General features: G+C 33.1%; 2 protein-coding genes across 2 annotated transcripts; one reads left to right on the top strand and one right to left on the bottom strand.

Moving 5' to 3' along the window:
* The first annotated feature begins 5,553 nt into the window (after nt 1-5,553).
* On the top strand, nt 5,554-8,305 carry LOC133313080 (pyridoxine/pyridoxamine 5'-phosphate oxidase 2). The gene is made up of 7 exons (XM_061514401.1): nt 5,554-5,677; nt 5,757-5,806; nt 5,896-5,953; nt 6,500-6,532; nt 6,627-6,722; nt 7,695-7,862; nt 7,939-8,305. Exons 1-7 carry the CDS (start codon nt 5,594-5,596, stop codon nt 8,035-8,037), a joined length of 588 nt encoding a protein of 195 aa, XP_061370385.1. The 5' UTR covers nt 5,554-5,593; the 3' UTR covers nt 8,038-8,305.
* Nucleotides 8,306-8,555: 250 nt separating this feature from the next.
* On the bottom strand, nt 8,556-11,018 carry LOC133313091 (laccase-6). The gene is made up of 6 exons (XM_061514412.1): nt 10,899-11,018; nt 10,641-10,792; nt 10,308-10,552; nt 10,087-10,215; nt 8,812-9,753; nt 8,556-8,686 (listed from the first exon to the last, which is right to left on the bottom strand). The coding sequence occupies exons 1-6, from the start codon at nt 11,016-11,018 to the stop codon at nt 8,556-8,558; spliced, it is 1,719 nt and encodes a 572-aa protein (XP_061370396.1).
* Nucleotides 11,019-13,825: the final 2,807 nt, after the last annotated feature.

Here is a 13,825-nt window from a genome sequence, read left to right as displayed (position 1 = left end):
CCACTTTGAATTTGTTAGGGACTAATTGACTAATTTATTTTTGTAAGAGACTAAAATGGGGACCGCGTTTTTTGTTAGGGACCAAAAAGAGTATTTACTCTTATTAAAACTAAAAAAATATATAATGTGAATAGCGGTGTAAATGGGTCAAACGACTTAACAGGCTACATCAGGTCAAACTGAGTCTATTATATATAATCAAATAGAACTGACGTAGACTTTTTAAAAAAGCCTATTTAGAAAAATAAGCCATAACCTTTCTTTTACATATCAGACATATAAGACTACAGATCGGCCTATATCATATTATTTATTTTAAATAAAATTATTATTTTAATTATTGAATGTTTAATAGATTTAAATAGACTAACAAGTCTAGTCAAAACTTTTGTTTTTTAAATATAAACCAAACCGACTTATAAACTAACAATAACGTCAAACCTAAAATATTTCATATAAACATAACTTATTTAAATGAAAGCTCATCCCAACTCATTTATCCCTAAATGTGAAACATATTCTCCAAAACACAAGTGCATGAGTGTTAAGTAGCATCACCCAAAACTTAAAGTGAAAATTTATTAATAATGACTGCCAGCACATGGTATATAATTGACAAGGGTGTTTTTTTAAACAAAATCCTCTAATTAAAAAATATATAAATTTAAATCCTACCATATGTAAGACAAATTTGGTTGGTGGTGTCAGGTGTGGTCAATTAAACTAATCAATGGATTCTTTTTGTTAGTAATGACCGCCAGCTCGTGGAATATAATTAAGTACATACATAAATTAGAATTCTACCTTACGCAAGACAAACTTTTTGGACCTAAATTAAAATTAAAAAAAATCATCGATGTTATTTAAATATTAACTTTATCATGTATGAAATATTCCAATCTTAGAAAAATGAACAATTCGATGTGCACCGAAACCAATATTGATCACGATGGATATGGAAAAAGAATAAAACCATTTAAAGTTTATAATATATAATTTGGATAATTATTATCATCACTTAATTCCTTCGTTAGAAATAACTAACAAAACAGTGATACGTGCTGAACAAATCTACATGCATGTTGGGTTAAAATTAAAACAAGAGGATGATTATATTGAAAATTTTATTTTTTATAAATTTATAAAAGAAAAAATATCTAATATTACTTTAGATAATTTTATGTAATGTTTACTGAAATGATGTCGTTTTGAGGTTGAAAAATTAAAAAATTAGAATAATAAAGATTATTATAACTCTGAAATAAATTAAAATTACAAATACATAATAATTTTTGCCCCAAAATAATATCGTTTTGGCGAACATTAAATGAAATTGTCTAAAGTAACTTTAGAAAAAATAAATTCATTTATAAATTATATTATCTCTTATTAATAAGATTTCACTCAAAAATATCTTATGGATAAGATATAGGATAATTTATAAACAATATTTTAAAATAATTATGTTGCAATGATTTTTCTAAATACGTGTCCGATTTTGGACCCTAGTGAGTCGCTAATTTTCTTTGGAAGAGAACTATATCGGGTATCAAATGTGCGAGTTTAATGGTTTATTATACCGGAAAGATCCGTGTACAATTTTTTAAAAATTATATTATGTACTCTTAAAAAAATATAATGTAACTTAATATTTTTCTGGAAGAACGTAATATAATTTGTAAAGGATTGTAAATAAAAAATTTCTAAATATAATTCCTCCGATATTATATTACTCAGGTGCAAATGGTTATTATATTACTATTATAACTAATATTTGGTGTGACATGCCTCAAATGAATCAAATCAATGAATTGAACATGGTGTGACATGCTTCCCAAGATGGTGTGCGCAAGGCATGGCTCTCGTTTTACAATACAAAATTACCTATAACAATTTTATTTTTTTTGGGTAAAACATAACGACTCTTTAATATTGCATGATTACGGTGGGTTTGGTTGAGATGGGATAAATTGATATTATTAGAATTAGGGATGTTCATCAACCGATCCAAACCGATTCAAACTGCGGTGACCGAACGGAAAAATCGATAACCGAATAAACCGAAAATCGAAAAACCGAAAAAAAATCTGCAAATTCTAATTGGATTGGATCGGATTTCAAATTGGTAAATAAAAACTGATCCAATATATTAATTTTCCTCTACCTACTTGGGTCTTTATATAATCATAGCCCAAAAATTTCTAAACTCAAGACTCATTAACTCATCAACCAAACCCAAGAAAAAACCTAGTCAGATCTCATTAACAAAATTTCATCTATGTAGAGCTTCGTATCTCATTGTCCAAAAATAAAAACTATTATCGTCTGATACTTTTGTATTTAAGTATCCAAAAAAACTCTCGTTGTCCAAAAAAATTACAAAGCCAATATATACTAAAGATGTTATTTGCACAATAATAATGAAACAAATTTTATGATTTTCAAAAACCGAAAACCGATCTAATCCAAACCGAAAAAAATTGGATCGGATCGGATTTGAAAAAAAATCAAAATCGAATGGATGATTACATGATCAAACCGAAGGGATTGGATCGAATGATTTTTGCCTCCAAAATCGATCAAATCCAGACCGCGAACACCCCTAATTAGAATGAAAAGGGTATTTTAATTCAGTATTATTTTAATACGTGTAAGTAGGATACATGTTAATAAATAAATAAAAAGTATTATTATTTTGATTAACTTTAATTAAAAATTAAAAAATATTAAACTTTTTTTTTATTTTTTTTAAATACTTTTAACTTTGATATTATTAGAATGGATACAATAAGGCGAGTGTATTAGATGAAACATACATATATGCAGAAAAAATTTGCTTAAATTTTGAATGATTGATAGATGACAATATCTTCTTTATATTTTTTATAATCGTATAAGTGATAGAATTAAAATGAGTATAAAAATAGTAAAATAGGATGTGATATATGTTCGGTCTTAGGGAACCGTAGAATTATACCATAAGTTATGCGCTCAAAGATATCTTAGAGACAGATATCTTAGTTGGTTTATAGCTAATATCTCAATCACGGTGCACAAGCAATAGGTTTATAATCAAAACGTGGGTGTGTGCATAGTATTGACATTAATAATAAATCAGTTTAGTATGTATACTTAAGGTCTTTAGCTTTTTATTTATAAAGATTATCTTTTGGACTTGGGTTGTGTATATCTCTCAAATGAAGTAGGATTTAATCTCTTATTTATAGAGACAAGATCTTTATTTCCTTGTCTATTAAAGGACTTATGAGATAGACTGTTAGGAGATGGATATATTCCATAATAATATGTGTATAATACCGTACCAAAAACAAATTTATGGGGTCTTAACTCTGACGTAAGGGATGACTCAGTTTACAATCTCAAATAATACAAATTAAAGTGTATCCTTATCCAAATTAAATTCATTAATTTTTTTCTCTAACTTTCTTCAACGTTACTATATTCCCGTCCTTTTGAAATTCGAGATTGTTTTCTTTATCCTTTTTAACTCAAGAAGTTTGACAACGTTAATTAAAGTATTACGAATTTAAATTTTTTTAGTAATGGCTTTATTGCACTTTTAATTCAAGTGTTCTATTTTAGTCACGGGTGTGAAAAAAATTCATATAAATCAAACTGTGAATCGAATTCCATCGAGAGGATTATATTTTTCTGTATTAGTTTAAGAATTAAAATATTTATTTTAAATCAGTTAAAAACCAAATAAATTTTTTAACATGATTTGATTTTTTGAACGTAATATTTTTTTGATTTAATTCAGTTAGGATCGAAAATCAAACCGAATCATACCCAACTTAAGGAAAAAATTATACACTATTAGAAAAGTCTTAATTATCGACGGAAAATATTTCATCAAAATTATAGTCAGAAATTTCGACAAAAAACTTATTCCGACGAAGTTTTCGACAAAAATAATATTCAGTCAAAATTTTTTGACGAAAATGAATTTCGTCGAAATTTTTTAAAAAAGTATACGTTAAAAGAAATTATATTTATGACTTTTCGACGAAAATAAGATTCTATCAAAAACCTTTATAAAAAATAAATATAAAAAATTATATTATGATAAAAATCGATCGAGATGCACCGGTTCCGATACATGGTCGGTCCGTTGTTTCAACCGGATCGGTTAAATGACCAGTTAAACATTTCTCGGGTTGACCCGGCCGGGTCGATCGAATTTTTTTTAACATTGACTATATCTACTCATTAACAATATTATTAGATTAGAATCTTAAGATAAGAGAGAAAATGTGAATGTTAGTTGACATTATTGAAGATAAGTAAATTGAGCAGGCATAAAAAAAAATAGGCACAATATTCAATCCCTATATATATATATATATATATATATATATATATATATATATATATTAATATTTTAAAAAATAAGTACGCAGGAATAAATCATGCATGCATCTTTTACTAGGAAAAAACTATTTTTGAGCGTATGATATAACAAAAATAAATAAATCACTAAGCACGTGATCAACTATTAAAGGGTTATTGTTAGAGGTGGCAAAGTGGACGGTCCGCCTTGTCTCGCTATCAACCACCTAAAAATGAGTCAGTCCGTCCCGCTTTTGAAAGTTGGCTCAAAAACTCAGCTCGTCCCTCTCCGTTTGGCGGGTTGGGCCGCCAGTCCGAGCCTATTTTACACTGACCCGTCTCGGTCCGCTTATGCCCGCCATCAACTCGCCAAAAAATGAACCTGCTCCGCCCCGCTTTTGAGATGATTTGAAAAACTCAGTCCACCCCTCCCCGTTTAACGAGTTGAGCGGGTTGGCCCGCCAAGCCGAGCTCGTTTTGCCGGCTCTGGTTATTGCAACTTAACCAATAATTTTGAGTTTTACTATGTGGGAACATGTATTAAAAATTGAAGAGATAACTTTGCCCCTCACATGGACTTTAACGGCTTGAATTGGTGCCTGTTTGGATCTTATCTGTTATTTTTGAATTGTGTGTTTTTTTATAATGAAGAGTTATAAAAGATAGAGAGAGATAATTTTCTTGAAATATGTGTTTTTAGGTAACTTTTAAACTAAAATTTTTATATAATTACCAAACAGCTTTTAATTTTTTTCTAAGCTTTTTTTTTATCTTTAACTCTCATAAGTAGCTCATAGCTTAAAAAAGAGAGATCAAAACAGTCTCTTGGACTAGTCGAAGGATCCATTAACATATGGATAACGAAAATAAAATAAAGAGTAAATACATTTTTGGTCCTCACCAAATTTCACGATTGCCCCTTTAGTCCCAAGTAAATAAAAAGGCCCATCGTGGTCCTTAAGAAATTCAAAATGAATCCATTTAGTTAAAATTGTGATCCCTCACAAATTCAAAAAAACCCATATTTGTCCCAAAAGGACTAAAATGGTCTATTTTGAATTTTTCAGGGACCACGATGGGCTTTTTTTATTTGCTAAACACGAAATCGGACATCGTGAAATTTACTGAGGACCAAAATTGATATTTAATCTAAAATAAAATAACAATTATAATAACAAAATTAAAAGTAACTTTTCTGAAGAAAAAAGAAAGAAAAAAAAATCCCAAAGCTTGAGAATTGGAAATGGGTAGTGTGGCATGGAAGCAGCTTCTTCTAAACGCTTTGGAATCCAACAGTAACCTTAAGCACTCTTCTTTCATGCAGCTTGTATGTCAATGTCACTGCAAAACCCTCTTCTTCTTCTTTTTCCTTTTTTCTTAATTGATGGTTCTTTTTTGTGTTTCAGGCAACCATAGGAACCAACGGAAAACCTTCGAATCGCACTGTCGTTTTTAGGTTATGTTCTTCTGTTTGTCTTTGTCACTTACACACTCACTTTTTTTTTTTAATGGAAATTCACGAGATGGGGTGTTTTGGGTTTTCAGAGGATTCCAAGACAACACTGATAACCTCCAAATTAACACTGATGCCCGTACTCGCAAGGTTGTTCCTTTTTCCCTCTCTTTACTTTTTTTCAATCAAATAAAAACTGGGTTTTTGTTTGTTTGGAATTTAGTTGCTGGGAATTGCATTTGGATCTTTTCATGTTCTTCGTTTCATGTGTTAGTTAGTGATATATAATATATAATTATTTCTGTTTCTTCACCTAATATTAAACTTTTAGGATACCTGGTTCTTTATATGATGTCATAAAAAGTTGAATTTTTTTTACATAAGATGGATGGACTTTTGCATTGCTGATGTAATATAAATTTCTTAAGCTTTTAGGCCAATTGATTCATGAATTTACTCATGTTATGAGATAGAAAAATACAAGCGCAAGTTTAATAAACCTCTATTAAAGTTGTTTGTATGTCTTTCTCTCTCAAGACGTGAGAGAAAGAAAATGAGAAATCTAAATCCGGCTTACATATATATTACAATAAAATTTATTTTAGTCATGTAACCTATCATATTTGTTGTCATGATTAAGGTTTTCATTAAAAAGTTACTTATTTGGAAGTCTCTGTTGGCTTATTCATAGTGCAGATTGAAGAGCTCAAGCTTTGCTCCTCTGCTGAGGTAATTATTCTCTGAGGTACACTCCCCTTTTTATTTTTTATTTTTTTCTGTTTAGGGGCTTAGATTTTGAGACTAGTGTAGTTCTTGTGTTTAGATATGCTGGTATTTCACGGATTCCTGGGAGCAATTCCGGATAAATGGGAACATAGATATCATCGATGGGTCGAATCCTGATCCAATAAAACTTCAGGTTTGATTGGAAATTTTTAGTTATCATTAAATCACATTGTGTGAAGTTGTTATTCCCTTTGCCATCTGTTTCTTGAATCAAGTGTGGTTTGCACAAACTGTGTTATGAATATGTAAAGTTGTGATGTGAAAATGAAAATATAGTCCAGATAAAGCAATTGTGCTATTTACTACTAACTGTGAGAAATGCAACGCATAGCCTGTGATAAATGATAGTGCGTTGTGCTTATGCTCATCCCTGTGAAAACAGCTTATGTCCCTGATCTCACAGGAGGTGAAGAGAGTGAATATTAAAAGTTTACATGCATTTCTTATGAAATATTCTTAGGCCGTTACAATGAGGAAATATTAGGATCTTTATAGTGAGGAATTTCAAAATGTGAAGAAAATTGAGTTTTCCACTGAGACAGGATTCTTTTCTTACAGCATTTATTCATGCTCAAGGAGATGGATAAGTCAACCTGCTATGTAAAAGCAATTTGAACTAGCTCAACTCTAGTAATTTGAGGAGAAGACGAGCTAAAGATAAAGGAAGATTAAATTGAAATGGCGGTGGGGGATTGAACATAGCACATGACTAATTACTTCACTTCTGATTTTCCTATTAGGCATATCAATGAAAAGTTTCATATAATTAATTTACTAAATAACTCAGACAGGCCTACCAGATGCCTAAAACTGCTTAAATCCAAGCTACTTACTAGTTTTAGGGCAACCCAAAACTTGTGGACTGGATGACACATCTGCTACCAAAGTGGGAATTTTGTATGAACGTGCCCCTTGGAAAATCAAGCAAGCATTATTCTCCCTAATCAAAACAGGGAATGTAAAACAAAACTCTTAATGGAGCTGGATTTGGTTTATTTCCTTCCAACATATATATATTTTCTGGTTATACAACAGATCTTTCTTCTTAAATTTAGATGCTATCAAATGCTATAATTGTCCCTCTGTTTATCAATTCGTAATGCAGCAAAGAGAAAATTCCTGGTTTGCCAGTTCAGTGAGATCAAGGATGCAATATTTGGAGCCTAACCCAGGACTTCCCTGTCTAAATGAACAACCACAGGCAGAAATAACATTAGATCCTTCTACAGGTCCAGTTGATGCTTTTTGTTTATTGATCCTAGAGCCAGATCAGGTAGTGATATCTCTCCTAGTCTGACATTCATTCCTTTTTGCTTTCACATATTTACTTTGGGTTAAACATTTTACAGGTTGATTACTTGAATCTGAAGAGTAACCAGAGGCTAACATGCAAAACAAGTGTGAGTGCAGCAAAGAAAAGCTGGATTATGGAGAGGGTCAACCCATAATCTGTTCTCAGTCATACTTAGATTTTACTGCAAGCAACAAGTTGCATGTTCTGAGTATAGAGAGAAGATTGACTGGAACATGCCAGTCAGATTTTCGTTTGACACTGGTCACTAGATGATCAGCTTTCATTCCTCTTAATGTTCTGAACAGTGGAAGGTTGTACTTGTTCGATATAAACCTAGTAAGATTGGATGCGAATTAGTCTCGTGTGTATAACATCTTAGCTTAATGGGCATCTCACTGGAGTAACTATTTGTCACTTTGATTTCCAATAATATTAATGATTTATTTTATTTCAGAATTATGATAGATTAGCTGATATAACTCAAACTAAAGGGAAAGACATTTGCATTTATCTAGTTGTTTTGCTTCTTTACATCCATAATTTTTTGCTTTTAAAAGAAATGAACCAGTGCCACATTTTGCAGTTACAGACTTGGAGCTAAAGAAGGCTTGAACGGGAAAAAAGGTCACACAATCATCTGTTAGTACTATTTGTTATGATCCATTGGTAGTCTTAACATTGTGGCAGGTCTGGTGGAGGATGTGGTAAGGACTCCTGCTCTCCTTTTCCATTGTTCACTATAAATACCATTCCTAGTCCCCATGCCTGGTGTATATCAATGTGGCAGTGCATATACCACACCCCTGCAAAAAGTTTCATGTTATTGATAGTGAGAAATCAATAATTCCATTCACAAAAAAATAAAACAATAATTCCTTGATTTTTAAGTAAAACAACAGAGAAATGAAACACACATTAAGGTTTATACCTGGATTATCAGCAATAAAACGTATTGCTGCCCATCCACCCACTGGAACACCAATTGTGTTCATGTATGGGGGATCCACTAAGTTGAATTGTGCAGTTAGTGGGTTATAGTTGCCTGTGCCATACCCTACAACATAAAAACTGTAGCCGTGGAAGTGAATTGGGTGGTTTTCAGTGTTGACTATCCCAGTGTCCTGCAAAATGAGTTGCACCTTGCTACCATATTCAAGGACCTTTGTTCGAGTTCCATTCAATGACTGTGTGTCATATGTAATGTTATTAGGGGCACCATCAACAAAGTCATAGAACTTAGGGGGTGCATCAGGAAAATCTTCAGTATATGTTCCTTTTATCTTCTTATAATAAGCTTCCAGGATTGAAATATTGGGATGAACGAAACTTATATTGTTCATTGAAGCTGCCAGCACCCCATTATTCATGGCTTGGCAGTTTTGCTTTGGTGTCTTCGACTGACACTTTTGAACATTCAATCCAATGGTGATGAATAGGTTTGTATCAATTTTTTTGAAAACATTGACTTGATTTAGACTCCTTAATCCGTCCATGACTGTCTTAACAGCCAGTTTATCATCTAGATTAGGTAATTTAGCTGGTAAATATACGCTATCAGATGCAGCGCCTATATAGTTGAAGCAGGCAATGGCTGAAACGTTTTGATAATTGACAATCTTCCCAGACTTGTAAGGTGCCACAATCATGGAGTATTTTCCTACTGGTTGATCAGCAGATACAAGGACATTCAGTGTTTGGCCTGGTCCAAGCATCACTATGTCTGTGGTGAATGGCTTCGTGTATTCAGCATCAGCCTCCACGATTGTTAATTTGTGATTAGCAATGGCAAAGAAGTTCTCAGTGTTTAAACCCGCATTAATCAGTCTTAACAAATAGGTCTTCCCCAGAATAACATCAATTTGGTAGACATCTGAAATAATAAGGAAAGAAACGTATGAAAGAAAAGGGAAGGCAGAAAATTTAAACTACAACAGTTGTAAGTTGTGGTAGACAGGTTTAATAGACCAGTGGTTATGTAGTGTCTTGGATATTGTCAAGATGTCAAAAAGAGTGTTAGTGAAAGAAGATGGCCATCATTCACCACTTAATCCATATTTTTTTGTATTAACTTAATCTGATTGTAATATCTTTTAAAAACAATCACTGACCCCAATTAGTAGACAATTTTAAACAACCCCAATAAATGTAAATCACCATTATCACAATTACTTTGTTAGTTGTTATCTTCTGTTATCTCAAGTACCATTAGTGGAGCAGTTGTAGTTGGGGCCTGGATGACCGTCAATGGTATATGCATCTGCTGTAGGAGGAGGTCCTCCACTTGCAAGAGTGGCATGCTCAATTTCTTGAAGGTCCTGCAACCAATACTCCCCTGCCATAATTCGAATCAACCCACAACAATAGCATTATATGGAAAACATACAACTCTGTAACACTCTAAATTCAGAGCCAAAGGGGGGTTACCTAGTATGATTATGTGCTCTTGATAGGGAATCTTAAATGGGTAAGGTACCCTGTTCTTTGGATAAACAATCATGGCACCATAAACTGTTCCTCTTAGCCAAGAAACATGAGCATGCCAGAAGAAGGTGCCCTTCTGCTTCACCACTGAAAAATTATAGGTGAAACTCTGGCCTGCTTGAATTGGACACTGTGTAATAAAGGATGGTCCATCATACCAGCATGATAGCCTTTGCCGGACACCATGCCTAGAAAAAAAAAATTCAAGATTGTTAGCTATAATAAAATCATTAATTAAATGAGTTGTTTTATGCATGAGGTTGTAATTGGGATTACCAGTGAATTGTAACATTGAAAGGTGTCATATTGGTAACTTTAACTAGGATTCTATCATCTTCTTGGGCGTAAACAACAGGTCCTGGAAACATACTATTAATTGTGACAATGTCTTTGGAGTTGCAAAGTTTGGTAACTCTTTTAGTTTGAACCTGTGCAGTAACCAAAAAGATCATCAAAATATAAAGAAAAGGGCATTAGAATAAATTGCAATCAATTGGAAAGTACAATAATGCACACTTCAAGAATAAATTATACCTTGAAATCATAGAAACGGGTTGATTCTCCCTTGGTACTCCCACATGCTATAAGTTTCACATTGTAGATAGTAGATATCATACTCAACCACAGCATAAACGAGGAGACTAAGTTGGCCATTATCAGGAGGAGTGAATAGAGGTGAAGGCTTGAGGTGGAATGGAAGGGAAGCCCTTTTAAAAGGGTGGACTCTTTTTGGTAGATATATTTTTATTATAGGAAAGTTGGAAAAAGGCTACGCAGGTTCTATTCTATTTGTCAGCTTTCATGATTCCTCTAGCGTGAATTGGTGATAATAAGGTGTTGGGAAGTGATTATTCAACATGACTACAATGGTAGGGAAGGCTTCAGCATACCCTTTTCTCCCCCCCTCTGTTTTTATCTATTTTCTGTTGCAAATCATGCCATTGACTAAGAATAGAGGGCACACATGCTACATATCAAACCCCACCATAATCAGCCACTCCCTTTCTGTTCTACTTCGTTTCCATAAATTTGAACGCTCTTATTACTTTTTATTTTAGAATAACATATTCTAATCAAGTTTACTCTTGATATTAAAAACCATATGGTAGAAACTCAAACTACAAAGCAGCATTCTCCCTTCAGCCATCACTAGTATGGAACAAGAAGACAAAAGTAACAGCTAATCATATTTCAATATGTTAATTGTAAGTTTGTAACTGCTAACGTTGCTGTGAATTGGTTATTATTCTAGTAAAAAAACCAACCACATTTTTTAGAGTTGAATAAATAAAGCACTGAAAAGACAAAGATTTAGACAACTCAAAACGCTCATTATCACTTTGTATTTGGGGAAAAAGGTGAGTAAAAGGTGTGTTACTTTGTTCTGCTTTTATTAGACATCTTCCTCTTCTCAATCATAAGCAAAGTTGATGCACGCCTTCACATCCCTAGACCACCATTATTGGGTTAATTTAAAACACATCCTTCGTTACATTTTCAAAGCATTCCAAACATCTTTCTGTTTGGCTGATTCGCTTAACAGGAAATGTCACTTGGTGATGCAATACATGTGTTTTGCATGATACCTTTCCCAAACAATTTCATTTGAAAAGAAAACATTTCAACACTAATTTTTGGATTGGTAATTCATAATACATTCTTCATGCAACTTACTGCAAATGCATCCAATTAAACTATTGAATGGACTTTAATAATTGGCAATGTAACTATATGTTATTGATTAGTTTCTTTTCATCACTCCAAATTACTTTTAACCCATTTATTATTTTGTATAGCTAACTCATAATACACATAAACTAACTTACCCACCTTACAATTCAGTCTCTTATCAAATAAAAAAATGCCATTCTTTGAGAGGCTCTTGTAGAACAAGATTGTATAAGCTAGCCATGCCAAGATGGGGCAACCAGATGATTGTGTCTCATGCGTGCCATGACATATATAGTCACTTCTGAAACACTCTTCTGGCCTGCGTGTGATGTATTCAGTGCCCACTGCGTACTATAAATTGCTCCTCTCATGAACAGTAGTGGATGGTTTCCCTCCCATAACTCCATGCACCTTCTCTCACGTTATAACCTTTTTAGTTGGTTCCTTTTCTCATTTCCTATTTTAGCTAAGTTTTTCCCCCCCCTTTTCTTTAGATTAAATACCAAGTACTATAAAGATTGTATTCAATATGTTGCATGTTGTTCAATACCCTAGCCAAACCACGCGTATCAGATGCAATAGTTCCTCCTTTATGATGATCCTGTACAGATAAACTAAGTAGTTGTATGATCCAAACTTAGTTGTTAATGAAGTGTCAACCTTTTATGTTTTCCCTTTGATTCTTTACTACTCTTTTGAATATATATATGGCAAAATGATTTGTAAAGTGACGACATATAAACGTTGATGCAATCACTAAAAAATTACGTCGTTTTGGGTGGGATAAAGGAAGTTCGCGTTCAAAATTAATTGTAGAAAATGAAAATATTATATTTATTTCTACCTTTGTATGGTTATAATTAGAATCGGAAAAACAGGCTCGGCTCGGCGGGCCAACCCGCCTAACTCGCCAAACGGGACGGGGTGAGCTGAGTTTTTCAACCCATTTTAAAAGCGGGACGGGCTCATTTTTTGGCGGGTTGATGGCGAGCATAGGCGGGCTGAGACGGGTCAGTGTAAAATAAGCTCGGGCTGGCGGGCCAACCCGCCCAACCCGCCAAACGGGGCGGGGCGGGCTGCCCACTTTGCCACCTCTAGTTATAATTATTCATATTTAATGTTTTCACACTAAAAAACAATGTAGTTTTATATGACTGCACCAATCTTTAGATGCAATCATTGTACATCCGCTAAACCCTATATATATAGGCGAGATCAATGCTTAAAAAAAAAACTGTTGATAAATCTCTGCATACTTTCTGAAACTTCTCTTGCGAATGTACAACAACTGAACTAACATAATATATGTTCATAGACTTTGAGGCACAATGATGCCATGCGCATGAAATGATAACTTATTTAATGCTTTTCTTTTAGTTTATGAAGTCCCATCTAGGTCTATGTGCAGGCATTGAAGTTAGAAACTGTGCCCAAATAAGAAGCATCTATTTTATTGTTGTAAAACTTTAATTTACTGGTTGTGAATACAAAAACTGTGTAAGAAGCATGTAAACTTTGCTCTGCTATGAAAGGCTCAAGCATTATATAACCATTAAAAGCACATCAGTGCCTGGCAAATTGATAAAGGTACTATTTTTTATGCCTAGATAGTTACTTACTCTATACTACTCTGCAGAGATTTTAAGGAAGTTTTCCTTCAACAAACAAGGAGCAGTTTCAGTAGTATCTTGTTGCGCTCAAAAACAAGATACTACACCAAACCATTGTAACCTCCTCTCCCAAATGTATCTTTAAAAAATAAACAAAGAACCCACCTTCATTCAACCAAT

The sequence above is a fragment of the Gastrolobium bilobum genome, unplaced genomic scaffold (genome assembly GCF_033153095.1).
Source record: "Gastrolobium bilobum isolate Gb01-03AN ecotype WA unplaced genomic scaffold, APGP_CSIRO_Gbil_v1 utg5634, whole genome shotgun sequence".
NCBI classification, from domain to species: Eukaryota; Viridiplantae; Streptophyta; class Magnoliopsida; order Fabales; family Fabaceae; genus Gastrolobium; species Gastrolobium bilobum.
Note: the sequence above shows the minus strand (reverse complement) of the source record. Positions and strands in the feature narration are given on the sequence as shown.